The sequence below is a fragment of the Telmatherina bonti genome (genome assembly GCF_933228915.1).
Source record: "Telmatherina bonti genome assembly, chromosome: 21".
Classification (NCBI taxonomy): Eukaryota; Metazoa; Chordata; class Actinopteri; order Atheriniformes; family Telmatherinidae; genus Telmatherina; species Telmatherina bonti.
In genome coordinates this window covers 22119980-22130642 of record NC_136630.1, presented here as the reverse complement: position 1 = coordinate 22130642, position 10663 = coordinate 22119980, and the positions used below count along the sequence as shown (strand labels likewise).

The window sequence follows — 10663 nt, the reverse complement described above, 5'->3', positions numbered from 1 at the left end:
ATAAAATTCCTTCTTCTTGTGTTTATCTGATTTCTATTCAAGTGGCTTTGACAAGATTGCATTTATATTATTAATGTTTATGTATTAATGGACTTTTAAAAAAAAAAAAAAAACATTTTGGTTTGTGGGGTGCCTTGTGATTTTTTTTTTGTGAAACAAAAGTGTGCCTTGCCTCAAAAAAGGTTGAAAAACACTGGTCTAGGTAAATGACCACAAGCAGGGCCGGATTAAAAGTGCACAGGCCCCTGGGCCCAGTGTTCCAGGGGCCCCCTTCTCCACCGCAACATTGTGAAAATTGTGAATGATACACTTTGAAACGACATTTCTAACATCTCTCAGCCAGTGGTACTAATAGGAATACACTGGATACTGTGGTGTAACTATCTGGCTTTTATGTACATTTTGTTTCATGTCCAAACTGCTGGTGTTTGGACATAAAACAAGGGCGAGAGGTTCAATGGTTCATTCACTAAAACAGCTGATTATTCAATCACATGAGAGCTCAATGCATTTAGTTATGTAGACGTTGTCAATATGTCTTTCTAAAGTACAAACTGAGCATCAAAATTAGGGAAAAGGGGGATTTAAGTGACTTATTATGGTATGGTTCAGGCTGGACATACAGATAACAAATCAGCAGCAACAACGTGAAGCCATCATGTCAGTATAAAACCTTTGAGGAATTTTTCCAACACCTTGTTCAATTTATGCCACCGAGAATTAAGGCAGTCCTGAAGGCAACAGAGGGTCCAACCAGGTACACTAGCAAGGTTACTTCATGAGCTGGTAAAGAAATACAAGTCTGCACACTGGTAATGGGTTTATCGCTTCAGTTTCCCAATGGCCTGGCACCAGGGTGTAACTTTTTTCTTTAGGATGTGTGTGATATTGAACTTTTTTCTTTTTTTTTTTTTTACTTCATGACATGGCCGGTGAGAGTATGTGGCATCTTATACAAGGCATTAAAACTCTAATCTCTGTCACAAGGAGCTTTCAGTCACTAAAGTAATGGGTAAAATGGCCAAAGTCTGGGATTATCATAAGGCAATAGTAGGAAAGAATAAGTCAGTCTTCACTAGTAAAGTGCTGGGATGGTAAGAGCTGGTTATAGTGCAGCCTACACAAGAACACACTGTGTTTTCCTTATCAAATTATTTTATGTATCTGAAATCATTGTCCTCTCATATCCATTTCTTTGTGTGATCATTCATTTCTTGACTGGTCCCCTAGCTGTAATCTGTTTTATTACGACATCAGGAAATGGAATCAACTCGTGATAAACTGCATAATATCTCTTAATATAAATCTAGAGGATCTCCAATGAGTTGACGGAACAAAGGAGAGTAATCTCATGATATATGTAATCATCTAAATAGAAAACCATGTTGTAGCTGAATCTGATTCACCATTCAGAGCAGAAATGTACTAATATATGTATAATAAGCAGAACTTGATCATAAAAGCCATTAGAAGAGAGAACGACAGCATGAGCCTGGTTAAACATGTAAACATGACAAGAGATAAAACTTGCCAGCCACTGACAGAAGTGCACTTTTTCACAACTTTGTCTATCGCTGTCCTGTAATGTTGTTGCCACCAGGATTTATGACTACAGAGTCCAGGAAGGGACGGAGCGCCTGGCCAAAAGGCCTGCAGAGGAGACAGAGTAAACACAACACCTTACACTGAGGTCAAAAGTAGGAAGATTTCTGAATGCAGGATAGCCAAGCAGAAAAAATCAGACAACTCACGTGGAAAGCACTTCAGATGGAAGATCTGTAATGTATGATGGGATCTTTTTGCCTGTGAGGAACTGGGCCACCTCATCGCTGAAAGTGTTGCAGTTGTGCTCGAACAGATTATACTTGTTAGCACTGTTCACAAAAATATGAATGGAAAGAGAAAACAGACTAAAATTCAGATTTTACAAATAAAAGGAAAAAAGCCAGAGAGGGATGCAACATAAAATGACCAAATCAAACATTTTTACAGAGAAATAACAGGGAGAATTAATAATTATAAGACTTTATCAGTCATTTTTCCTCTGCTTCTTCACTTAGAAATCAAAGCTTATGCTGCAAAGAATTTAAATAAAATCTATTTAAAGTATAGTAAAATATGTTATTCATCACAAAGTAGTGATACCTGCAAGCTAGAGCAGGCATGCAACTTGTGCTGATCTGCTTCACACTCAACAAGTCACTCATCAAACATGTTGATCCAATCTGGGCGGTTGATTTAAGCTGCAAAGTTCCTGCCTTTTTGTAAAACTTGCTGCTTCATCAACACATGTCTGCTTTTTTTTTAGCACATCTACTTGTAGACTATTAGTTTCAATTTCATTCATCACTTCAGTATCAAATATAAAAAAAGATATGTGCAAAGAGTAATGGTTTAGAACAGCGGTTCTCAACCTTTTTGCAACACAGTACTCTTGTAATATATTTTTTTCATCCGCGTACCCCCTAACCACTGCAAAGTATTTTTGGTAAAGAAAAAACATGAAATACAGCACTTTGTCATTTGTGTTTGGTTTATTAAACTTTTAACAATGCAAAACAATTAAAATCTCTACAACGCCTCAACCAGGACTCCATTGTTTGCGTTGTAAATGCGACAGTGACTGACGAATATGCTTTGGCTGGTAACGGAAGGGGTTAAATTCACATGGGAATGTGGGATTAGGGGAGGAATGAAATGGTGTAAATCTAAATGTAAATTCAGTTTATGAATGTATACTTACATTGGATGAAATTATTAAATATTTAAATAATATTATTTTTTATAATATTTTGTGTAAGGATGTTTTAAAGAAAACATAAAAACATGTTTTCAAAACATATCACGTACCCGCTAGTATGCCTTGAAGTACACCCAGGGGTACGCATACCCCCATTTGAGAAACAGTGGTTTAGAACATAGATGCCAAACATCAATCACATCCTTTTCATAAACCTTCAAAAAGGGTTATCTTACTGAAATATGGTGACAGGAGCTATTTAAATACTTTTTTTTTTTTTTTTTTTTTTTTTTTAAACGTGAAGTAGCCATTTTTGGGGAGAAGTGATTTTCTAATACCTGCATGACCTCCAGGATGGTTAATTATGGATTTAAATGTGCTTTAAAATTTCCCGACACATTCTTACCCATATGTGGACTCAGCCAGTGAAGTTAGATACTCCTTAAATAAGTCTGCAGGCACCTCAGTGAAGCCCATGTCCACTACAGAGTCTGGCTCACCCAGTGAGCTGCCACCCTAAAAAAAAATTAAAGATATACATTCACACTTCAGGACATGTCCTTCTCCAATATAGATATTAACGTAATGATTCATTACAGCACAATAAAAATGCAGATCTCATTCTTACAGGGGGACAACTGTTGATGCCCTGACCAACAAAGAAGAACTCTTTCCCATGGACCACAACAGCTGTGTGCCTGTAAGAAAACAGTTTCTCTCTAATAACAAAGCTGTAGTTCACTTAATAAAGAATACTTCTAAAATTAGATAACAGTGGGGAAAGTATACTCACCATATCCCATCTAGCTGTTTCCCTGTGAAGAAAAGCATAATTCACTTTAAAATAATTAAACCCTACCTGAACTTCATTGTAGCCAAACACAGAAAGTTACTCAGAAACTCACCGAGCATGAGCGGACTCAGCTGACGAGCCATGCCTCTGGACATGTCGTAAATGTACAGTTTTACCGGGTAAGTGCCATCTTTGTCCATTATGACACAAACTGAGAGCTCCAAATAGACAATGGAGCTAACTTAGCACAAAGTTATGTGACTAAAAAAGTTTTTTCCTGGTTAGGAAGCTGGAAAAAAAAACCTAACAAAAACAAGTTCTTTAACAGTTTGAGGTATAAGCGTTAAACACGACAGACTGTTGAATATTGTACGTAATAAACAAAGTAACTAGCGCCTACCTCCTAATGATAATTGATGCTTCGTCACTCTCTGACAGTAAACAATGATATGACTGTCGAAAACCAGCGCATTTGACTCAATGTGTTTATCCGGGTTCTGAGTGAGAAAACTCCGCCCTCTGGACTAGTATTGGTCAGAATCTCACACGTGACAGACAAAGCTCCTATAGCCAACGAGCCGTCAGATAGGGGCTTGTCAGCGTGCTCGTTCACGTCCCGGAGCGCGCCAGTCATTGAAACTAGCCTGGACTTGTGGTCAGTGAGAAAGCAGGGGAAAGTAAGAAAATGCTCCTATGACACATCAGTATTAGCTTAGTTTGTTATTAAAGTACCATTTATACAGTTTGAACGCAGTTTTTGAAAGACAGAGTGGTTAGTTTATGAAACAGTCAGGAAACAGCATTGAAAGGAACAGAGGCTAACCATAAGCTAAGCTAGCTAATGGTAGCTTTTGGCTTAAGTTGAGACTTTTGTTAATTTCGCATTTAATACTGTTTTATAATTAATCTGTACCAATGTCCTTAATTTCTAACCTTGCACTGGAACTTTATTTGTTAATTTGCTATTTTATCAAAGTTTACTGACCACAATTAGTCTTTTAATTTACATTAATGCGCTCCTGGTCTAAAGGTGGTGGTGAATAAGCTGCTAATTCTGCTTTTTTGGATGTAATTAAAATGGTTTGGTGCTGCAGCGCTTGCATGCAAAGTGTTTGTGATTTCCTGTTAAAACGACTGAAAATTATTACAGAAAACAAATCAGTGAAAATGGCAGAGTGGAATGCATACTACAGGAATGAGGATGAGGAGGAAGAACAAGAGGAATCAGAGCAGTCTGGAGGTGAGGTGAAAACCTGCACATTACTTTCCATATCCCAGCTCAGAATAATGCATGAAAGTCTGCTGCTGTGTATCATATTCCACAGGGCTACATTGACAATCCATGTTATCATAATGTACATATTGTACGTGAGAACTGTGTTGTAGTTTTGTATGGTCACTAGGGCTGTGACAATATACTTTTGTCCCGATTCAATTTGATTCAATTAGTGTTTTGGGTGTCGACTAGATTTCAATTGCGATTCCCATAATTCTTCGATATTGCTGATTTTTGTAGATTAAAAACCAAAAAAATGTATAAAACTTATTTTTACTAGTCATTTTTCTTGATTTCTATTAGGAAAAAAACAGTACAGTAGTCAGACTGTCATTCTGCTGCTATAACGCCCAAGAAGACAAGTAAAAATATCAATTAAAAACAATAAAAATTACATAAATTTTACAGTGGATTATTTATTTTTATTTGGAAAAAAAAAGATTTTTTAACAAAAATATAGATTTTAAAATTGTGAAGGAAAAAAATCCCAATTTTTGATTTTTCAATTAGATTTTTTTCCACCCCTAATGATCACAGATGCCAGAACATATGATAGCGATAGCATTTAATATGAGAAGAAATACCAAAACAAATCATGTCTCCATCTTTAACAGGAGATTACAAAGTCACAGGAAGAGACAGTCTTGTGTTTTTAGTTGATGCCTCCAAGGAAATGTTTATCAAAGGAGAAGATGGGCAGCCCTCTAACTTTGACATGACCATGCAGGTGAGATGATTGTAATTTTGCTGTTAGTTACTGGTAAAATATGCTTTGTTTGTGTAGCCCCATTTTTGTGCTGTAAAAGATTAATAAACTCAACATACAATGTTTAAATGAAAAAAATGCTTTAATTTTTTAATATTTTGATATTGACATTTTTATCCTTATTCTAAAGGTTTCAGAGCTATTGGTTTGGAAAATGTTTAGTTTATCTTTATTTTTTTTTTAATGTTTATGTTTAGTTTATCTTTGCTTACACATTTCCCCTTGTTTATCTCTCTGCCGTATGACAATAAAAGTTTGTGTTGCTGTAGGTTGTGCGCAGCGTGTACACCAATAAGATCATCAGTAGTCACAGGGACCTTATCGCTCTGGTTTTCTACGGCACAGAGCAGAGCAAAAACCCCAGGAACTCATTCAAGCACGTTTATGTGTACCATGACCTGGATGAGCCTGGTGAGATCCTGCACTTACTAAATAAACACATGATCACACTCTGTCCCCACTGCTGATGTGAAGTCTTATTTGCACATTTAATTACTCAAACTAATTCCTCTAAAAACATTTTTCTTCAGATTAAGATAATTCCACTTTGTGACTTTTTGTTGTCACATGATGATTAACAAATTTTAACATGCATAGAGATACTGGAGCAGTGTTTCCATGTTTGGAACAGGTGCAAAGCGAGTGCAGGATGTTGACGCTCTGCGTGGGGAAAAAGGCGCCCAGCTAGCAGCAGAGATAATGGGCAGTGGAGAGACATCATTAGGCGACGCCCTGTGGTGCTGCGCCAACCTCTACAGTGACATCAAACTTCGCCTTTCGCACAAGCGGCTGATGATTTTCACCTGCAGGGACCAACCACATGAGGGCGACAGCGTGAAGGATCGACAGGCTCGCACAAAAGCCAGTGACCTCAAGGAGACCGGTGAGTTTTAAACTAACTTTGCTCCTCTTTATGGAAACCTGTTTTGGTTTTGTCTTTTTCACAGTTATTTGAGGGATATGTATGTAATAATGTCCTTGGCACTCTGGATCTAGATTCTTGACTTTTCCCTCTTTTTTTTAGGTGTTGTTATTGATCTAATGCACCTGATGAAACCAGGCGGCTTCAACATCTCCCTCTTCTTTCGTGACGTTGTAAGTCCACCTGAAGATGAGAGTGAACTGGGGCTGCAGCTGGAGCCTTGTGTCAGACTAGAAGACCTCCAGAAGAGGGTGTGGGCCAAAGAGCAGAAGAAAAGAGCATTGGCCAGGTGGAGAGGAGTGATGGCTTTTTATTTGTAGATTATCGCCTCATTGAAGTTTTTGTCTTTTCAGCCAGTTAACTTTTTGCATTTTACTTCAAACATCTTTTATGTTTCTGCTGCTAAGGTTGAGTTTGTGTCTGGGTGATGGCTTGAACGTAGCTGTAGGACTTTATGCACCTGCCGTGTCAGCTCGAAAACCACCTCCCGTCAGGCTCTACAGGGAATCTAACGAACCGGTCCGTAGCAAAACCCGCAGCTTCCACACCCAGACTGGCAGTCTGCTGCTGCCCAGTGAGATAAAGAAAGCCCAGGTACAAACAGTACAAATCAGTATTTTAGGTTGTAAATATGTTCAAATGGTAACACTGGGTGTGCATCTTGTAGATGTATGGTAAGAAACAGATTGTGATGGAGAGGGAGGAGGTGAACGCCATTAAGAAGTTTGAAGACCCGGGGCTGTTTCTGATTGGATTTAAACCGATGGAGAAGCTCAAACTGCATCATCACATTCGGCCTTCGGTCTTCCTCTATCCTGAGGAAGATGAGGTGAAAGGTAGAAAAGTATTTCAATTAGCTTCAAAACTAAATTAAGAACATAATATTTGCTGTATATATTTCAAAATACTATTACACTGAAATTGGAATTCATGTATGTTTCATGAGTTAGCATATTAGCATGTTTAGCATTTTGGAAATAATTTAACTGTAATGCATAATCTAAAAATAAAGTATTATTATTTTAAGTCAGATAATTTTGATAATATAATGTATATATCTCCTGTATTTTTCCATCACAGGCAGCGCATGTCTGTTTTCTGCTTTGCTGAAAAAGTGCAGCGAGAGGAACGTGTTTGCTCTGTGTCGTTGCGTCGGGCGCCGAAACTACCCACCTCGATTTGTAGCCTTGGTGCCTCAGATAGAGGAAGTGGATAACGAGAAAATTCAGATAACACCACCAGGTAATGCACTGCAGAGGTCGGGGGGAGACTCTTTTGGTATAAAAAGAAATTACAGATTTAACCCCGTAACTGCCTATTATAAATCCTACAGCTCAACCAAGTTTTCTTTCACAAATTTTAAAGTTTCAAACCCTTGGTTTGAGTTACTTAATACCAAAACTAAGTGTTTGTTACACCATTAGTGTGAGTAACTTAACGGTTATTTCAACCCTTAGTTAAAAATTCTAATATTTCCAAAGGACATTAAACAATGCAAAGATAAATTTTTACACTGCATTTCTTTCTCAGTTCAAATCTTAAAGGGTTAACGTACAGACGGTTAGATGAGAATCTTTTACCACTTATTTGTCATTTTTAATTACATTTTTAAAAAAACAGATAGATTTAAAGTATTATGCACAACGGAGAAATGCAGATTTATGATCTAAACATACAGTTGAAGAGTTTTTAAAAGTTTCTCATTCAGTCATAAACTAGTTCACTGCTGTGAGTTTACCTCATTTTGTTCTCTGATTGTTTTGCCAAAAATAAAAGCAAAACTACTTGCTTAAAACATTTTGTTCAGTGAAGATCCCGGTTGGGTGAGGCTTTTTGCAGAAGTGAAACTTGTCAGTCAACCATATAAAGAGCTGATCAACTGAAATCACAGCCGTGTTAAAGGACACGTGTGTTGTACTGACAAGAGCTGCATTTTCACGTGTCTCCAAGTGTGTTCTTGCAGGATCAGCTGTGATGATGTCATCACTGAGCATGACACAAATAAAGAATAATCCTATAATTACATGCATTTGATCATATCTGCACATTTTTGTGAAAAACAGCTGAATAAAACTACAAGAAATGTTTCTTTTCTTTTTTTTTTTAAACGTTTTGTTATCTCCTTGTTTTTTGCTTTAGATGTTACAGTCCTGCTATGTGCAGCAGCGCCACATCATCGTTTTCTTTACTAATTCTACAATACAAAAAAAAGAAATTTTTCTAGTGTTACTATACATGTTCCCCCCTGTTCAAATAACTAAATAAGCTTACTGATTATCTTGTAAACATTTTCAATTTAAGGCTGATATTCTTTATTAGGATGCTTTCCGTCCATCTTAACTTTAAACAACACCTGCCGTCACCAGGAGCTTGTTTACTATCAAGCTACATGATGTCTAAAATATGAACGGATAAAGATCCTAGCCTGATCGCTTTTTCTTGTGTCATCAAGGTCGTACACAAGCAGTGTACTTGTCTTTCAGATGTATTTTTATTATAGTTGTGACCCACATGATCTATGTTTAATTACTTTCTTTTGGTCAGATCAGGTTTCAATGTCATCTACCTGCCGTATGCTGACGATATCAGAACTCTCGATACTCCTCAATGTCCGTATGCGTCACAAACACAAGTGGACAAGATGAAGGAGATCGTCTCCAAACTCCGCTTCAAATACAAGTAAGTTTAGAGAAAACTCTGTAGATATAATGGTCAGATGTAATGTACGATTTACTGTTGATCATAACAGCGTTTGGTTGGTTTCTAACGGCAACATGATTTTTATTATTTGTCTTGTCATGCAGGAGTGATGCATTTGAAAACCCGGTTCTCCAGCAGCATTACAGGAACTTGGAGGCCTTGGCGCTGGATATGATGGCGCCAGAGGAAACGGAGGATCTCATCAGTAAGATGCAGACTAAAACCAAAGTCTGGAACCATTAGAGGCTCCTGTAGTTCATGTTGTTTGGTTCATCTACTTTCTATTCACGTGTTTTACCTTTTCTGTCTCAGTGCCAAAGGTGGAGCAGATCGAACGGCGTCTGGGTCCTCTGGTTGAAGACTTTAAAGATCTGGTCTACCCTGCCAACTACAACCCAGAAGTTAAACCAGCTCCAAAACGCAAAACAGGTTAAAACAGAACCTTTTTTTTTTTTTCTTTTTTGCCTTTGTTTTCTTTTTTCCACTCATATGTTTGTGACCCCAAATAGTCAACATTTTGTTTACGTATCTGATGTCTGATCTTATCTGATGCAGTGGATTCAGGAGGTGGAGCCGAGAAGAAGCCTAAAGTGGAGGTGACAGAAGACGATCTCAGGACCCATGTGCAGAATGGCACCCTGGGAAAGCTAACTGTGCCTGTGCTGAAAGAGGCCTGTAAGCAGTTTGGGGTTCGGACCACCGGAACCAAAAAGCAGGAGCTAATAGACGTTCTGATGAGTCGACTGGGACCATGAGAATACTTTTCACAACCCAATATTAACCTCACAAAACGGCCTATTTAGAGCCAGACCAGGCACTGCTTGGTGTGCAACCAGAGAAGCTTTCTGTTCAGGTAGCTTGAGGAAAATCCATTGTTAACATCAGCAGACGGTGTGTCTGTCCCACTTTGCATAAACAGTTGAATGTGAGAAAACACACTGAAAGTTCCTTGTGTTAAAAAAAAACCTGGTCTTGTTGTGTTTGAAACATGCTTGTGAAGTGGAAAAACAACTGATCATGTATCTTCATGATGATTTGCATTAATAAAACAATTTTATATCCATTCAGGTAATTAGTCTCATTTCAAGCACAGTTTATCTTTATGTGGCTTTTCAAGTTCTGCTTGTTGCTGGAAAGAAGGTGTGTCCTTTCTTAAGTAAGGCCTCAGCATTATCTGCATACTTGGACCTTCTCACCTCATTGTTCAGCTCAATAAAATGGGAGCAGTGTTCCTGCTGAGGGCAGGCCTGTGCAGGCGGATACGTCTGCTCGCAGCAGGAAGAAGGGAAACTTTGACCACAGATGAGTTGCTTGAGGTTTGCACAGCTTTCATGTGAATGGCACTCCCTGGCACTATTTGACAGCACATCAGCTACCTACTTTGGCTCACATTTTACCATTGGTGAGTGCTTTAAGTGACTTAGTTTTTACTATAATATTCCTACTAACGTACTCATACTGTGGGT

The 10663-nt window shown here is 38.1% G+C and overlaps 2 protein-coding genes across 2 annotated transcripts; one reads left to right on the top strand and one right to left on the bottom strand.

Moving 5' to 3' along the window:
- Positions 1 to 1034: 1034 nt before the first annotated feature.
- On the bottom strand, positions 1035 to 3896 carry desi1b (desumoylating isopeptidase 1b). The gene is made up of 5 exons (XM_079260907.1): positions 3624 to 3896; positions 3369 to 3438; positions 3147 to 3256; positions 1752 to 1874; positions 1035 to 1650 (listed from the first exon to the last, which is right to left on the bottom strand). Exons 1-5 carry the CDS (start codon positions 3731 to 3733, stop codon positions 1569 to 1571), a joined length of 495 nt encoding a protein of 164 aa, XP_079117033.1. The 5' UTR covers positions 3734 to 3896; the 3' UTR covers positions 1035 to 1568.
- Positions 3897 to 4181: 285 nt separating this feature from the next.
- Positions 4182 to 10071, top strand: xrcc6 (X-ray repair complementing defective repair in Chinese hamster cells 6). The gene is made up of 13 exons (XM_079261343.1): positions 4182 to 4210; positions 4684 to 4773; positions 5424 to 5536; positions 5845 to 5986; positions 6207 to 6458; positions 6600 to 6786; positions 6905 to 7091; positions 7165 to 7333; positions 7578 to 7739; positions 9047 to 9176; positions 9302 to 9402; positions 9510 to 9626; positions 9753 to 10071. Exons 2-13 carry the CDS (start codon positions 4701 to 4703, stop codon positions 9950 to 9952), a joined length of 1833 nt encoding a protein of 610 aa, XP_079117469.1. The 5' UTR covers positions 4182 to 4210; positions 4684 to 4700; the 3' UTR covers positions 9953 to 10071.
- The last annotated feature ends 592 nt before the right edge of the window (positions 10072 to 10663 follow it).

Coding starts and splice junctions, on each gene's coding strand:
- desi1b (XM_079260907.1), bottom strand. CDS start 3,733: ATGGACAAAGATGGCACTTACCCGGTAAAACTGTACATTTACGACATG. Junction 3,439..3,623: donor GAGTTTCTGAGTAACTTTCT/GTGTTTGGCTAC, acceptor GTTTTCTTACAG/GCACACAGCTGTTGTGGTCC. Junction 1,651..1,751: donor CCATCTGAAGTGCTTTCCAC/GTGAGTTGTCTG, acceptor TCTCCTCTGCAG/GCCTTTTGGCCAGGCGCTCC.
- xrcc6 (XM_079261343.1), top strand. CDS start 4,701: ATGGCAGAGTGGAATGCATACTACAGGAATGAGGATGAGGAGGAAGAA. Junction 6,787..6,904: donor AAGAAAAGAGCATTGGCCAG/GTGGAGAGGAGT, acceptor TCTGCTGCTAAG/GTTGAGTTTGTGTCTGGGTG. Junction 9,627..9,752: donor AGCTCCAAAACGCAAAACAG/GTTAAAACAGAA, acceptor TATCTGATGCAG/TGGATTCAGGAGGTGGAGCC.